Source organism: Thunnus thynnus, chromosome 12 (genome assembly GCF_963924715.1).
Source record: "Thunnus thynnus chromosome 12, fThuThy2.1, whole genome shotgun sequence".
Lineage (NCBI taxonomy): Eukaryota > Metazoa > Chordata > Actinopteri > Scombriformes > Scombridae > Thunnus > Thunnus thynnus.
Genome location: NC_089528.1, coordinates 26,397,828 through 26,410,789, shown reverse-complemented (window position 1 = coordinate 26,410,789; position 12,962 = coordinate 26,397,828). Strand labels below are relative to the sequence as shown.

At 38.7% G+C, this 12,962-nt stretch overlaps 1 protein-coding gene across 3 annotated transcripts in view; it reads right to left on the bottom strand.

Moving 5' to 3' along the window:
- Nucleotides 1–12,962, bottom strand: part of LOC137194591 (contactin-associated protein-like 4) — a 134,543-nt gene that overhangs the window by 20,602 nt on the left and 100,979 nt on the right. For all 3 annotated transcript variants that reach the window (XR_010930987.1, XM_067606640.1, XM_067606639.1), the window contains exons 15-17: nt 12,097–12,224; nt 11,325–11,495; nt 8,959–9,177 (exon numbers count right to left, since the gene is read on the bottom strand). Coding sequence is in view for 2 of the 3 variants with exons in the window: in XM_067606640.1 (XP_067462741.1) it covers nt 8,959–9,177; nt 11,325–11,495; nt 12,097–12,224 (518 nt within the window). In the remaining variant the exon portion in view is untranslated. The remainder of the gene's footprint in view (nt 1–8,958; nt 9,178–11,324; nt 11,496–12,096; nt 12,225–12,962) is intronic.

Here is a 12,962-nt window from a genome sequence, read left to right as displayed (position 1 = left end):
ATACCCATGAGCCTCAGCGTCATTGCTATGCCTGAACCAGTCTGAAGCCCAGAATTGCAGCTTATGTTCAGCATCATCTTTTCCATTTGGAGCCAGAAGCTTCCAAGTAGTGGAGCATGTTTCCAGGTCCACTAGCTTGGACCAAAGAGAACGCTAGATAACTTGCACTAACATTAGCTACGTTTGCTAAATTATACAGGGCAGGTGTTGTAATCAAGTAACATTAAACTTACTGAAATATTACAACAGTAGTACTCAGTACTACTCAATGTGAGTTCCAGAGCTGGGAAGAGCAGCAGGTGAGCCAACTGTCAATCACAGCTGTCAATCAACACCCTCACAGCAGACGTCAAAGCTACTATAAGTCTTCAAATCTTATTAACAGAGCAATAATTATCAAAATGGCCACTAGTGCACTTATTAGAGGACCCGAATTTAAAGATTGAGACTATAATGACTGGTTGGCAAAAAAATGATTGACTTACTATTTCTGGAGAGAAGTTGAGGCTTTTTGAATGGGAGTCGGTTAGAGCTAACATCTAGCGGCCATTGCTGGCACTGCTGTGGTAGTTGCCGCTTGTTCAAAACCCTGTCTGCTCCTTCCACTTTGCTACACTATAGCACTGACAGGTGAGCAGTGGTGGAAAGGTTAATATAGCAGTGTTTGGGCTTTCATGAAACAGGTGATTCAAATGAGGATCAGAGACAAATCCCTGCAAACCACCATCTCTGATCAAAGCAACAACAAAAAAAAAAGCAGCAAACGAGTATTAGAGAACAAACCCTCCTAACAGGGAGGCTATCAGAGCAGCGGGGGTGTTAACCACACATCCTGCTGCACAACTTTACCTCCAAAAGGGTTTACACTCACCCTCACATCAAATGGAGACTCTGCTTACAGGAAACACTTAAAAGAGCATAATGAAGGATTTGTGACGTGGAGTTCAAAGAAAACATCAAAGAACCAAAATTCAGATAAACTCCACCTCTGACCGAAGGAGCATCAGTGGAGCCTTCAAGAGAATTTCAACTTTATAGTCAGCACTACAACATCCGCTTTTACGAGCCTTTATACTTAGCATGAGATGCATACTGTGTACAATGTGAGCTTACATGAATGAACAGAAAACAACTAGTGAAATGGAGATCAAAGGGGAAATGCGTGAGCCCCGATATTAAGCTTGGAAAGCAAAACGTAGAAACTATTAATTCAAAAATCAGAAGCAGCGAGAGCTTCAACCACATATACAACAACCTCAGCTGCGAGTGGAGAATGACAGTCTCGATATGAACGAACAGGATTTTATCTAATAAAACAGATACAGTGTAGGACCACAGTTGAGTTGTGAGGCTTGTGAGATAAGGTAGAGATCAAAATGACCATCAAGGACGGTGTGTGTACTAGGGGTGTGCCCGAATACAAATACATTATTCGGCAAAGCACAAATAGTGGGTTTTATACAAATATTTGTTTCATACAAATATTTAAATAATTATTTGTTGGGGGTGTTCCCCAGAGATAAAGCTGAGCTACTGACACAAGCAAAGTGCTCCCAAGGGGACTCCCCTTCTCCTTTCCACAAAGTTAGGTTGTAAAAAATAGGCAATAAATGAAAAGTGCAAAGCAATAATTGCCTTTGAAAATCCTCCCTACACATTACACAGTGTGCTGTCTCTGTGTTATGGGTGTATTAATAGGTAGAGGTCTGTCTGCAATGAGGCGATGAGTAAAGTTTTAGTTCAGTAATCAGCGCAGTCGTCTATGATCTGGGAGACTCCAGTTCAAGACCCGATGTGGGGACCTACTTTGTAAGGTAGTTTATTCATGAACACTTATTGTAACACTTTAATTTTCTAAAATTAAAAGTGTCATAAAACAAAAACAGGATTTTTAAGCCTCTTTCCACTTTTATTCGAATACAAATACAGATACAAATAATTTTGCTGCCTCAACAAATACAGATACAAATACTGGGATCTCTGCACATCCCTAGTGTGTACAATGTGGTTTGAATGTATAAAGAACACATAAGAACAGACTAAACCCTAAACTATTGACATTAAATCTCAATTCCACTGTGATTTGAAGGATTTGTGATGCTGAAATGAAAAGGAACCTCAAACATAGGATGAAATATCGATATCGTGTTTTGTGGCTCTGCAAAGAGGGCTGGAGGAGAAAACAAAAGCACATCGGTCAACACAGATTACTGGCTAACCCTGACTTCTCAGGATACCGTGGCTTACATTATACATTATCCGATGAATCTGATATTAATACTTCGAGGGATATGTGAGGCAAAAAATCAAAGGAATCTTTCAAAATCCTTGTACAAGAGGAGGGGGCTTAAGTCTGCACAGCGGCAGAGTGGAATAAACTCTGTATGAGCATAACAGTCATTAGATAGCAATGCAGCACAAATAAACAAGGGCTTAACTATCCAAACAAGGCGAAATAATAACTCATAAACCTTCACAAACAAATGATTTCTGCATTCATCGCAAGCTCACTCAAACTTGCTGCACATGGATTTTTAGCACCTACAATATTAACAGCAGTAGAGGAATGGGAAGATGAACAATGCTGTGGATTATAAATCCATTGCAAGGCAATAACACGGTTTATTAATCAAAACAATGGAATTCACTGCCTTATAAAGTCAGACGCTATTATGACTCATAAATACAGTGTACATTGAAATATGGCTTATGAATTTATACAAACCAACACAGTGGCTTATAATTCAAACAGTGGAACAGTTTGCCTTACACATCAAGACGTGTAAATACAATGTATGCGGGAAGATGGTCTATGAATTTAAACAAGCCACTGCTGAGGTCTGAGAATCTAAATGACTCAATATTTTGTCCACAGGGAAAGACTGTGTACTCATGAATAAACTGCACACGTTAAGATGGTGTATATGTGCATAGTAATCATATCTGTGCAGCCGGTCAGTCACACAACAAGCCCCAAACACAGAGATGGAACGTAACATTATGCTTTAACACGCAACACTGATTTTTACACATTAAGATCTTTTTACTTGGTCATGAGGAAGACAAACTGTAAAAATAGTTGAATTACTATACTATATCTTCTGTGGGTCGTCAAGTTTGAGGAAATGACCTGACTGACATCACCCAGGTATATTTGTCTTGAGTTTAGAAACAACACATTTTTAGGAGACAACCTGCATTACTAACTGGGCGAGTGTGAAAGACATGAGTCTGTCAGGGAGGCCTCATGAAAATAAGATATGGAGTTGAATTATGGAAACTGTAGGATCCAGCATGTTTGGAGCTTAACCCTGTGCTATTATACTAAGGACAAGAAGTCAAGATATTTCAGTCTCTGCTTCATCATATTTTCACCATACCTTTTTATATGTATATATTATGTATATATTATATAAAAGCATATTTATGAGTTTCTTTGCAAATTAAGACAATAGGGTGCTGCAGATCATATTTTCGGACAGTTTGTAAAGAAAGTAAATACACTTGAAAACTTGGTTTCAAATCTTAAGTATTTCTTTATGACTTTGTGACTAAAATTGTGACGAAATATTAGATTGCATTGTGTTAAACTTAATATTTAGTTTCAGTGACCTGGTGACAAGTTCACAGCAATTCAAACATCCCTAAATTACAAAATATGTGACAATATCTTTTGCCAAATAAACCTCCTTTACCTGTGAAAACAGACAAAAAGACAAATACTGAAATCTGTTCTGACTTTTGTAGACATTTTTGTGCTCATGAAGGATCCCATCACTCAAAGTATGAGGCTGATTGAGAAAAAAATGATGCTTAAATTAATAAATTACACAAAGTAATTTTATATAATGAGTAAATTTACTTTTGATACTTGCTTGCAATGAAATGCTGTAATTGTGATTTCTACTTTGAGTGATTACTTCAGTAAAATATCTCAAGAGCAAATTATACAGTTCTAGCATACAAAATGTATTTAGTTACAAATTGGTCTTTTAAATCTGAGTTGTTGGTGCTTCTTAAATATTCTTGTGTTCAGATTTTAAACATTCAGGTGATGAGGCACACTAACATTTACAGAGATTAAACCTGTGACTATCTTTAATTATTTTTCCAAACAACTAGATCTTGATGCTGCTCAAGTCACGGCTCCTCTAGTTGAGTCAGAACTTTGTATTACAAGCATCTAATCCAGTCTGGGAATAAATACCAGCACATTTCAGTTTATTCCAGTGTACTGTACTGATAATACAGAGGTAAACATATGTGTTTAGACTGATAGTGGTGACCTGCCCGCTATTCAGAGTGGATTATCGGTTAAACACATTCCAGTCAATCAATATTCACCTCAATTATCTGCTGCTGCTGCCGCCGCCTTCAACCAATCTCATCAGTGTTTATTGGTTTGTTTTCCCTCCACAGTGTGTGTTTACTGATATGAAGTGACGCACATAATATTCACAGAATGATAAAACCTGATAACAAACGATTGATTTTTTTTTTCTTACAGATGTCCAGACAGAGCGAGAGGTCAAATAGAGTCTTAATTGTAGAATTGAACCGATGAAGTTGAGATAAACAGAACTGCTGCAGTATTGATGAAGTCTGTATTGGAGATTCTCGCCTCACTGATTGTTAATTACACGAATTAATGAAAAACTCAAAGCTTCAGGTTCATTTAAAGATTATTTAAAGACCCTCACTGCAAGAAATCACATCACAAACTATATATACAGTATATAACAAAACTGAGTACAACTCTCGTCAATATCACTAAAATATAATAATAATAATAAAATGAATGTTAAGTAATTACAAATTTTCCATTTCATACAATTTTGTTTTTAGCCCAAGAAGACTTGATAAACAGAATGTTTGACTAATTAAACTATAATGAAAGGTCCATATTTAAGAACAAACTGCAACAAAATTCAGCACACCGTTCATTAGTGAGACTCAATTCTTTCATTTTTTAAAATATTTTGTATGCTCGCCTTTATTTTAGATGGTGCATTGGATCCTTCTGTGCATAGCTGATACCAGTCCTGCCCAAATCTGTGGAGAGATGTTCTGTCATTCTTCACAGCTGATTCTTTTCAGCTGCTCTTTGCTAAAGGGGTTTTGTTGCATTGTCTTCCTCTTCAAAATACTCTAAAAATGTTCTATTGGTCAGGGGACATACATGGCCAGGTCATAGTTTCACTTTTTTCTCTTTAAAAACTCTTTTAAAACTCTCTAAAAACTCTTGTGTGATTTCTGAAGTGTGTTTTGGATCATTGTCATGTTGGATTATTCCTTTCCTGCCAACCCTCTTGAGACTGGTCGTCATCGTTTTGTTCAGTATTTAGGATACAAACTTGTATGTTATCTCTCCTACACCTTTTGCAGTCTTGCAGCCCCATATCAGCACACTACCACCTCCATGTTTCACAGTCAGCACTATGCAGTCACTGTGGTGGTCCTGGCCAAGTCCAAGCCAAACATGCTGGACCGCATCTGATCCGATCAAATTTATTTTGGTTTCATCTGACCAAAGAACGTACAGCTGATATTCATCAGGCTTCTTTTCATGTTCTTTGGCAAAGTTTAATTTTGCAGTTTTGTGCCGTTTTGTGACCAATGGTTTATATTTTGGACATCGTCCGTAGAGGTTGACTTCATGCAATGTCCTTCGCACTGTCTGAACAGTCACTGAAACACTAATTTCCACAGATAATCCTTGTGCCAAGTGAAAAGCACTTCTTCTGTTTTTCAATGCAAGGTTGCGTAAATAGCAAATTGTGCGTGCCGTCATTTTTGAAGGACGGCCACTGCACCTTCTGTTATTGGTAGTTTGGGTCCTCCTGTACCTCCAAACCACTGCTGCAACTGTGTTTTGACCTGTGTGCAGTAGCAGTAGTAATGTAAAGTCTCACAATCTGTTTTTTTACTTTTTATGTGCCATGTTACATTAGACAGAACGCAGGTCAAAAATGAGAAGGTTTTGGTGTTCACGTTCTTTTATGACCTTGTTCAGGCAATTTGTCTTAACTGTAAGTCACAGGTGTTTTTTTATATTTCTGATCCCTGCCGCATGCTCATTTATTGAATGTGATTATTGTTCGGTGATCAAAAACCATCGACTCAGCACTTACATATTCAATACTGCTGAGCAGCCAATGGCATTTAGCCAATAGCAGTTTAGCACTTTGTAAAAGACAATTTAGTTCCCTTTCACAGTACGTAGCACTCTGTGGGAGGAGGTCAGACCTGTGAACTCTGCTGTCTTGGGGCTTGCATCTTAGTCTATATGAAGATTATACTGTGGATGAAGAGGTGGCAGAAGCCCTCAGAATAAATGTGTAGACTCAGGACTTCTCATATCCAATACTGCTGATCAGACAGTGGGGATTGTGCCAGTAGCAGATTAGCATATGTTTAAAAAATAGAGCATATTTAGCCTTTTTCTGAGGATTTAATCTCAGTCTGGAGGGGATACACAGATGTAAGAAGATCACATATTACTGTACAACCTACTACTGATCACTTTACTTATTCTTTTGGGTTTGACTGTGAAGATGTACAGTGTTATACTCCTATATATAGGATAGTATAAATGTGTCCTGTTGGCATATTTCATATTTAGCACCACTCAGAGCATTTTGTCAATAACAGTTTAGCATGGCTGAAACAGCATTGATTTTCAAGCCAAAGGAGTTGGACTCTCTACTTCTTTACCAAGTAATCAAACAGTAAATTTCTATTATTTTAATTAAACTCGTGTCGTAAAATTACTGTTGAGAGGAGTTTCTATACAGTAACTCAAAATATAGTCTATACTAAAAACTATGTTCCTGATATTAAATCAAAACCTAGTGAGGAGCTTTTTGTGAATAAGTGTGTAGGAGTTGTGTCTCCCCTACTGACCTACGGTGGCTGCGAAACTCGTGAAAAATGTGAAAGGCCCTCTCTAGAGCCAGTGTTTGGTTTGTCCGTTCTGGGCTACTGTAGAAACATGGCATTTACCAATTAACACTCCCAAGTTAAGCGTTTCAGAGAGCTTTAGTATGGCCTTAATCACTTTTTTAACATAAACAATTAGATAGTCAACTCAAATTTTGCTGATGAAATGTCTGTCAAGAACATATAATATTAGAAAATCCTACATGAACACACTGGACCTTATGTAATAAATTTGATTTGTAGTTTATTTTTATTTTATTTTATTTATTCTTGCTTTTCCTTTTTATTTCTTTATTGATGTATTAGTATTTGCACACTACCTCGAGCATGCAATGCCTTGTTACTGCTGGAAATAGTAAACCTGTTGTAAGTTCCATTCGAGTTAAAAGTTATGTTAAAACTGACAGTTAATTTACAGAAAACTACTTTAACGCTGTGTTTTAACATCAACTCTTTGTTGACAAAGAGTTAAAGCAAACAGATTTCATGCACACAGAAGTTAACTGAACTCTTCATTGAGTGAGAATTGTGCAGATTCTCATTAACACCAGATCTCCTCCTTTGCTGTGTACCTTTCTGCAAAACTCACAATCAAAGGGGGCCTGTCAATGTTCTATTAAAGCTGACAAACGCTGCTACTTGGTATTCAACTAAATGCGACTCCATTGTTAAGCAAAATATGCAGTGTTGCTGCCTGAATTGTTGGTACATCAGTCACAAACGCAGAAGTCATGACATTATGCCAAACAGTACATTAGGAAAGAGGAACAGCTGTCACAACCGGACACAATGGCATATTTGCTGAACAAAACAACAAACTACAGTCTCAAAGTGACCAGTAAATTCATTTTATATCTCTGACGAGAAAAATTGCACATTATGAGCTTCACTTACTGTATTGCATGTTGTATTTTTCTTGTTTTTTGTCTCTGTAAGTTCAACTGAAATTTGCAGGTTGACCACAGCTCTATATGTATATATATACTGTATATATATGTATATAAATGACATTCTTAAGCAAATATACTCCATGGCACAGATGGCTAAATTAGCTCTTATGTATACATGTGGACTTTTTTCTACCAAAGCCATCAGGAAACAGAAACATCCTTATACATACAATGTTTCATAAGCCCCTTTCACACATGAACTGCAATCCTGAAGTTATCCGGACATTAACCGGAGGAGCTGTATGTGAGACCACAAATGTCTGGATCAGTTGGACCAGTAGTAAAGTGGGCGTGTTGTGTAGGTCTGGAAGACTGCAGATAGACCCTTCTCCATTTTCCAGAGAATTCACAGTGAGTGAGTGGGAATGTTGATGACGTTTGATGACTGGTGCAAAACTGGAAGAATACAAACATCTGAGGGTGAAGAAGGGTCATTTACACGAAGGCGCCAATGAAAATGTCTAACTGGACGACAAGATTTGGTAACTTGTGTCGGTATCACCAGACAAATTCAAGGAATGGCAAGAGACTTGGTTGTTTATGACTGCGCATACTTTTTGCGTTCTGTCCTGCCTCCTGCATGCTTTACCCAGGCGCCACCCTTTGCCTAAACTAATTGGAGTATTTCCAGTAGGTAAGAACGTCTGAGCGTCTGACACGGACAATCTCCTGTTGTGTGCTACATGTGTGAAAGGGCAACTCTGGACAATGTCTGGACCTGATTCTCCAGAGTTCATATGAGAAAATGGCTACACAGTGACATCTGATGTAAACTGAAGTGGGAGGCAGATAGTAGACAGACAGACTGGGAGAAAAAAAACAGACTAAAGGTTTAAGTTCTGTGATCAAGTTATATATATATATATATATATATATATATATATATATATATATATAATCTGTGTGTGTGTGTGTTTGTGGGAGAGATATTGAGGGAGGCACACAAATGAAGTATAAAGACATCAAAGCACTGCTACTAATGAGGAAACAGTTCAGTGTTTACTCTCTACTTGTCGGTCTTTCTCACACCAACAGATAAATGCCTTCACACGTATTTCCCCCTCCTCACCTATGAACAGCTGGCTGTTGAGCTGCAGGTGAAAGTGCCCATCAGCAGGAGCTTCCTGAGTGGTGGCGGGAAGCTCATCCAATCGAAGCGACGCCTCTTTGACGTTCCGCTCGGCTCGGACTCGATGCCACCGGTTGTCATTCAGCGGGACGCTCGACCTTGCGTGAACCTCCAGCGGCCCGTTACCCACATCGAAGGAGAAAACTACCTGAGTGGAGGCTGATAGAGGGGGTGGGGGGAGGATAAAAAGGAGACAGATGAGACAGGAAGGGAGTAAATTATGTAAATGATGGAGACAGCAAGAAGTACATGAAATGATGAGAGAAGTGCACCACCTACCATGATATACATTTTTAACAGACTCCGCTGGTTGACAAATGCCACTAACTCACTAAATATTCTGAAAACTCAAATTTCAAAGTGTCGTTTTTGAGCGCTCAGCTATTTTCATTCAAACAAAACAAAAGGATTTTGGAGAATATACAGTAAACGTCTCCCAAACAAACCCTCGTCCTTCATGTTTTTAGAAAGAAAAGATGAACTCTGCGAGCACAGAACAAGATGAAACAATAGCCCGGCTTCCTACAGTAACTTCACTTAGAGATCGTTCTCAGGCTCAACTACAGTGTCGCAATACAAAGCGATCCGAGACAGCTGCCACAGAGCAGCAGTATTCAGAGTTGGAACAACCACACCGACAATGATTTCCCTGAGGAGAGACGCTGTTTGTGCAGCAATGTTCCTGAATTAGACTCTCTGTGTGTCCCTTCAAATCCCATCTCTAAGAAAATGCAAAATGCAAAACAACACCAACACAGCAAACTTAACCAAACTAAACTGGTGAAGTAGACTGAATGAGCTTCACAGGGCAACCGCGTATGACTAATAACTAACAGCCACACAAGACTATTTAAACTCCACGGACAGTAAAGAAGGATCTTGTGGGTATTTCTTCCATATTTTAAATGACACTTCACCAAAAAGGGCTACCCAGCCACAATGTTTTGGTACCCATATAGTAAAAAAATACCCTCTTGGTTATCGTTGTCGTATTCTAAATGACACACACTGTGGGCGATAGCTAGAAAACTAAGCAGAATACAGAAAATATTGTCCAAGCCATGAAAAAAGAAACCTGGGGTGAAGTGAAGAAATGTGCTTTCATTTCCAGCAACGTATCCATTTGTTATGTGCCAGTCAGAGGCACTGTGTGTTTTTTATTCCCTCTGTTTTTCTGTTTGCCTTGACATGTCTGTTAATAAGCTGTTGGTACTGTTAAGTTAACTTGTTAAAGAATATAAGAGTTAAGTGGTGGGAGGTTAACCTCCTTTACTTAACTTTTGGTGCCATCACTGTAATGGTTTTTGGTGAAGTCACTTTGTAGATAAGAAAGTTAGGTCTTTTGTTTGGGTTTTTGTTTTCAGAGATGGTGAAACAAAATTGATTTGTTTCTGTGATGATGACTTGGGCACAACCACAAAATGAACTTCTGCTGTCATCAAAAGCATTTCAGATTCAGTTAAAGACACCAAAACAACCACCAGTGTGTCTACTTTACATTTCCTTTTCTGTTCAGATTAAACAAACAAGATAAAACTTGTCAATTAGTCAATGTTAAATACTGATATTTTCTGATTTTGGACAGAGCCGGGCTAGCTGTTTCCCCCTGTGAGCAATCTTTATGCAAATCTAAGCTAAACACATCCCGACTCCAGCTCTGTTCTTACCACACAAACATGATGCTGATATTGATCTTCTCATCTAAGCCCTCGGAAAGAAAGCAAATAAACACATTTCTCAAGATGCTAAACTATTCCTCAAAGAGTTGAGGTCTGCAAAGAGGCCTGAATTCTCAAATTAGGGTAAAGGTTAAGGTAGCAGTTTAACATAAACAGCCACTGTATCTGTGTTATACATACTGTACTATAAAGCCAAAAGTATGTGGACACTTGTCTACATTAGTTTGATTCCGATAAACAGAAATTTTAATATAATACACACAATTTTGGACAATATTTTGCTTCCAATTTTGTGGGAACAGTTTGGAAAATATTCTTTCCTGTTTCAACATGTTACAGCAGCAGATTAATGCCCATAGTTTTGGAATGAAGTGTTTAAAAATCACATACAGGTGTGAATATGCTGTTAGTCTTCATGCAACATCACAGTTTAAGTCAGAGCAGGAAGGTCAAGACAGCTGAGTTCAACCTAAGATAAACAATTTTCTCCCCAGGATAGTTTGACACAGATTAAGTCTGTAACCTCTGGGTTTTACACAGATCCAGATTAAGACTTTGACTTCCAGGTTTTACTGACACATCACACTTTAATCCGGATTAAATCTTCACCCTCCGGCTCCCACTCACAGCTCAGTTCGATCCGGATGAAGTCTCTGATGCCCAGGTTTTCCAGGAACACACCGGAGGAGGCCGTTGTTTTGAAGAGGAAGGAAATATCCGCACTCAGCTCTCCGTGAAAGGTGGGAAAGTGGAGGTAGGACGTCTCCTTGTCGAAAAACGCAGCGTTCCAGAAGCTCTCTGAAAAACACAATGAAAACTCACAGTGGATGTTTTTTTTTTATGAAAATCACGTAGCAAACAAATGAGCCTCAGCTAATTAGCTTACACAAGGGTATGATTTCTGTTACTCATTTGACTAATCATGCCAAACATTTATTTATCTATCAACTTGGGATGATACAGAATGACTGTAATTACAAATAATTGAAAGAAGGAAAAGCAGCATGCTACTTCGATTTACCTTGTAACTCATTTAATGAGAAGCAAGAATAAAGAGTGTGAAAACTTAAAAGGAAATATGAATTAGCAACAGTCCTGCTAATGATAATTAGCTACTAGATGTTGAGTTACTGTACCCAGAGGAATTCGTTTAGCACATAATTGGCAGGTGGAATAAAATATTAAACACCTTATCCTGTATTTCCACGTCAACAACAAGCCTCAGAGAATTAGCCTTTCAAAAATAACGAGTTATTATTAATAATTTGTTGCTTGATAGTAGTAGATCGCTGATTGGTTGGATGTGGATCATTCAAATTAAAATTTCCCATAATACGAGGATTTCTGTCATCTCCCCATCAAGTGTAACCAAGCAACCACAGCACTGAGCAGGACTTACTGTCTCCATGACAACGGAGAGGTCCCACCCTGTAGGCAGCTTCTGACCCCGGCCTCTGGATGTCACCCAGCAGTAGAGACCTGATGGGGAGGCTGTCCTTATGGGTCAGCAGGCCAGAGTCTTCAGTCCTGGAGGAGGAAGAGGCAGAAAAGAAAGCGGATGAAAAGAGAGGAAGAGGTAGAGTGGAGGAAAAAAAGAGGGAAGAGATGACAATGAAAAAGAAGGGGGACAAAGAGACAGAAAAGAAACGGGGAAGGGGATGAAGAAGAAGCAGGAGCATGAGGAGAAAGAGGGATGAAGAAGATGAAGAAGGAAAAGGAGATGAAGAAGGAGTGGAAGACATAAAAAGAAGAGGAAGGAGGAGGAGAAAGTGGGAAAGATAAAGGAGAAGAAGGAGGAGGATATGGAAGTATGGAAGAGGAGGGAGAAACAGGAAAAGTAAGAGGAAAGAAGATTGAAGGAAGTAGAGGAGAAAAATACAATAAGGAGTAATTGCAAAAGAAGAAGACATGGAAGATGAACGAAAGGAAAGAAGAGGAGGAGGAGAACATTAAAAAGGAAGAAAGTGGAAGCAGAAGTGACTTCAAATTGTAAAGCTAAGTACTACAAGAGTATCAACAAGCTGACACAACCTGTTTTGTGTCAGACAATGTTTCATAATTTTAAATGTGAGCCAGATCGTATCAAAGCTCAACACTCAACACTCCACCTCTGCCCATTTCTGTGAAAGCTTTTTCCAAAATGAACACTGCAGACAGCTGAGTGAGCAGCTCTGTCCATTTACGCCAATGTGCAGCCTTCTGTAATCTACATGTCAATCTTGTTGTCAGGTGAGAATTAATCATATACAGTACGCGTCTACGCGT